At 48.6% G+C, this 4,818-nt stretch overlaps 1 protein-coding gene across 1 annotated transcript; it reads left to right on the top strand.

The window, feature by feature from the left end:
* Positions 1–210: 210 nt before the first annotated feature.
* Positions 211–1,746, top strand: LOC142748283 (uncharacterized). Its single transcript, XM_075855383.1, has 3 exons — positions 211–486; positions 691–844; positions 960–1,746. The coding sequence occupies exons 1-3, from the start codon at positions 303–305 to the stop codon at positions 1,621–1,623; spliced, it is 1,002 nt and encodes a 333-aa protein (XP_075711498.1). The 5' UTR covers positions 211–302; the 3' UTR covers positions 1,624–1,746.
* Positions 1,747–4,818: the final 3,072 nt, after the last annotated feature.

Consider the following 4,818-nt stretch of genomic DNA (forward strand, 5'->3'; position numbering starts at 1 on the left):
GCAGCGTGAGTGCGTTGCGTAAAACTCACGACATGTTCTATAATCGTGCGTTTTTCACGCAACACGCACCCATTGACTTCAATGGGTGCGTGAACACAACGCATGCCACACGGACGGTCCTGCGTTGCATGCGCGAAAAACACGCAAGAGCTGTTATGTCCATTCTAATTAGTCTATAAAGCTACACAAAGCTCCTCCAAACCAGGAAGTGCCTGCCTTTCAAGTGCGAGGGGGCAAGTCTAGCCAGTGCCAGGAGAGTTGTGTGCGGATAGTTTTGAGCGTTTCACAGCCATACTACAGCCATGCCGCGCGGGATGGATGTGGAGCGCCTCATCCTTTTTGTCCAGGAGCATCCAGCGATATGGGATACCAGATGTGAGGAGTATCATAACAGGACGGTGAAGGAGGACGCATGGGAGTTGGTGGCCAAAAACCTCTTTGGGCAAGAGTGGGAGACTGGCCGAACCCGGGACCGCACTCGGTTGGGTGAGTACCTGGCATTTTCTGTCAATGTCTGTCATGCCTAGCGAAAACCTGGGCCCTGTATGTGTATTGCGCTCATTAGCACGAGAAACTTTGGTGGAGCAGGTGCTTCCCCACGTCCCACCGCATTGCCATTGCAGGGCCCTTCATTTTGAAGTGAGTGGTGATAGTTCTGATGGCGTGTTATGTTTTTGTTACATCCAACAGTCCAAGATATCAAGACACGGTGGCGGAGCTGCCGTGATCAATTCAGGCGAGAGATGGGTGACAAGGGACGCAGCGGAGATGGGGCATCTCGCAAACGGCCCTACATATATACTAAGCAGCTGATGTTCCTGAAGGACATCATGGATATGCGCACGTAAGCGTTTATGCCGTTGCATGAGTGTAATGTGTGTTTGCCAAGGTCCTGTCTGCCAACGTGTTGTTGTGGGCAATGTTAGATATTGTAGTCATACTTTTTTTGCTCCTTGTAGAACCACCGACAATTTGGAGGACACAGCAGAGGAGACTGACGTGGGGGAGTCTGTGGCCGAACCCCCTGCTCCCAATATCCTGCCACCCAGCCCCGAGCCGACACCCCAGGAGCCCGCACCAGGCCAGTCAGAACGGCCGGTTGCCTCTCCAGCCCAGGAGCGGCCCGTGCGAGCCCGCAGTCGGCGTGTTCGAGCCCCACAGCCCTCCACAGCTGCCCAGGTGGATACGCGGGTACTGGACTATCTCAGGCGAGCCGCAGAGGAGGATGGGAATGATGCCTTCGGCCGCAGCATTGTCCCCCTCCTACGCCTGGTGCCGATGGACCTTATGGGCCGTCTGCAGGCGTCGATCGTCACATTGATCGACGCTTGCAGACCGCCACACAATCCCCATATGTGTTTCACGGCAATAGAGCAGTGGCGAAATAATTACATGCCGCCACCCACGGCCCATGTGCCTGGGCAATTCCACCCTGTTCCCCAGATGGTACGGCCGTATCCCTACATGCGCCCTATGGCTCACCAGCTGCCAGGGCACACATTCCACCCACCACATCAGCACCACTATGCTGGCGAGGGACAACCTACCCAGCTCCAGGTCCAGCATAGTGGTGCTGATATGCAGGAATATGCCTCCCCAGGACAAAGATACCAACACCTGTGAGTGTGTTGGTGGGAATATCTTTGGACGGCAATGTTGTGTGTGGTGCAAGGCTGCCCACGTTTGTTGTGTGCGCACGCTGTTGTTTTTTTGTTCGTTACACCATGTTCTTCGTGTGTATGTTCAGGTGCCAAACGTTTTAGTTGGCTCCAAAGCCATCAAGTAAAATAATCATGGTTAATGGTTTGCTTTCATGTTATTATTCATTTAGACCACACAACACAAGGTTTGCCACAATGTTCCTTTGCCTACACTCTCACACACCTCTGGCCTTTTGGACCAATGCATGGCCATGAGATATAAGGTTTTAGTTCATCTGTCGGGGTTTGACATAGCTTGAAAGCGATTGCAAAGTTTAGGTCCTGCCATCGGCCCCGAGGCAAACGAACTACACTTGCACTTGGACGGTCCTAAAGTGTAGTCGGCACCACAGGATATATGGGGAAAGTAACTCAGCAACTGTATAAAGTCCTGCTGAACCCCTGAGAGATGTAAGCTCGCAACGCGCGTCAAGGGTCCTCTGGTTTTGCGCGTCCCTAACCCAACCCCAAACCCACAAATACACACAATAGTTACATGGTCACATGACACGTGGGTAGTGAAGCCGCCAAAGAACATACACCCCTTCAAAGGTCTTCTGGCCCCCACGGTGCTGGTCCAGATGGGCACGCAAAATATGCTGCCAACGTATCACGCACGCGAAGGCCAGAAGAGACAGAACGCCCTTGAGGATTCACCGGGACATTGTCAGTGGTGCCTGCATGTGTCAGGATATATTCTGCATCAAAGTTAGCATCATTAATGCGGCAGAAGTTATGCAGAACTACACCCGCTTGTATAACACGTGTGACATTCGGCATGGACAATTGCATGGTTGAGAGAAATACACGCCACCTGTTTGACATAATGCCAAAGGCACATTCCACACAGCGCCGAGCTCGTCCCAGGCGGAGATTGAACATGCGCCGACGGTCATCCAAGCCCCTTCTTGCAAAGGGACGCATGACTTGCCTAGTGAGTGCAAAGCCCTCATCCGCAACGATAACATACGGGATAGGGGGGCCACTGGAGCCCGGGAGGATGGAAGGTTCCGGCACCGCCAGTCGCCTATTGAGGAGTCGTTTTCCCATTCTTGAAGAACGGAATATGCGTGCATCAGCGGAGCTTCCATACGAGCCAATGTCAACAATAGTGAAACTATAATTGGTGTCCGCCAAGGCTAACAAGACCATAGAAAAAATCTGCTTGTAGTTAAAGTATTGGGAGCCACTGCGTGGGGGCTTTCTCACACGAATGTGTTTGCCGTCTAAGGCACCAATGCAATTCGGAAATTCTGTCGCTCTAAGAAATCCCTCCGAAATACTTAGCCACTGTTCTGTCGTGGGCTGCGGCATTACCGTGCTCTTTAACCTCTGCCACAACACGACACAGGTGGATGTGATAATGAACGAAATGGTGGTCACTCCCAAAAGAAATTCAAAATGCAACGAATGATAACTATTGCCTGTGGCCAGAAATCTAAGAAAAAACTAGAAAGAAATACAAAGGCAGAACATATGTTAGTGGAGGGCTGGATAAGCAGACAGCGGCATGGTCTAAGTGCAATCCGTTTCACACATACCTCAAGGTCACAAGCAGCCGTTCTTCGGCCGAAATGCAGCGTCTCATGTTGGTATTCTGGTAGGTGAGACCAGAGCGAGTTTGCGCAAGAAGAAGGTCAAACGCGGCCACAGACATGCGGCAGAAGGCACGAAATTTTTCGGGATGCCGCCTTAACTCCTCATACAGGGTATGGAAATGGCCTTTTATAGTACGTTGCGCCACAAGTGGATGAACCCAAATGCGAGTTCTTACAGACGTCCGGTGCTGCAGCATGTGTCGCCGCTCGCCAAACCGACGTGAGATCATCCAGAGAAGAAGCACACGTGCCAGCGATGGCGAAGCCATAATAGTTGGATGTCAAGGCAATTGCAACGTAAAGGGAAAAACACACGCTTGTTTCTGCAGAGGCGGAAAGAAGGTTCAAAACTGGGTTCTACCACCAAGCAGGGGTTGGGCCAGCTGGCCTATTTGTAGGCAGGCGTCACAATAATCCCCTCGGCGTTTTTTATGCGCGATGCAAACGCTAGTCCTGTGCGCGTAAAAAACGCAACAAGCCTGCGTGTACGCAGACCATACGCAATACAAACGCGCGAAAAACGCAGCGTTTTTTGCGCGCGCAAAACGCACACGCTCGTGTAAATGAGGCCTTACAAAATCAAAATCAAAATGATAATTCCCTTTATAAGATTAAAAAAAAAATTACAATTAATGTCAAAAAAAATTATGATAAATAAATAAAAAGTAAAAAAAATACACAGAAACACATTTTTTTATAATAAATCAACTTTTTAAAATATAAGTCCCAAAACATGAAATAATATAGACATATTTGGTATCGCCACGACCGTAACAACCTGTACAACAAATGCATAACATTATTTATGATGATCGGTGTATGGTGTAAAAAAAATAATATTAAAACTGCTGCGGAACTGCTTTTTTTCTGCATTTTCGCCAAAATAAAAAGATAATGTATTTGTACCAAAAAATGGTACGTACATAAAGTACACCTCGTCCCGCAAAAAAAAAAAGTCTCATACAACTACGTCGTACAAACAATAAAAGAGATATGAGCGTCGGGATGCAAAGAGGGAAATATAAAAAAATTGTTCTGTCCTCAAGGCCAAAATGGGCCGTGTCCTTAAGGGGTTAAATGCCCCGCCGGTTGTTTGGTACAATATTCGCCATAACAAATATTAATGATTCAGAAAAATGAACACAGTTGCCGCGTACGCGAATAACACGGTGAATAGGATTTTTTTCTTGTTGATATAAATGGGGAGTGCCAATTTCTTACTACTGAATGAGGTCTTTCACTAACACCTCATCTGAATGGAGCATCTACTAGACAAAATACGGTCGCACTCATCCCACGTATCCACAAACCTAAATTCATCTAATTTTGCGCCTTTACACGGCGTATTACGGCTTTGAGTTGGCAGTGCGCCCATCCCTTTAAGAACTTACTCGAATGTGACAGAAATCTAGAGGCTTGTGAGTCGGAGGCGAAATATTTACTTTCTTAAAGGAATTTCCACAGTTAGCAGCCAATCTTAGTTCTCCGGTAGCTCTGGCACCGCCTTCCCCTTTAAAGTG

This window comes from Rhinoderma darwinii, chromosome 3 (assembly GCF_050947455.1).
Source record: "Rhinoderma darwinii isolate aRhiDar2 chromosome 3, aRhiDar2.hap1, whole genome shotgun sequence".
Classification (NCBI taxonomy): domain Eukaryota; kingdom Metazoa; phylum Chordata; class Amphibia; order Anura; family Rhinodermatidae; genus Rhinoderma; species Rhinoderma darwinii.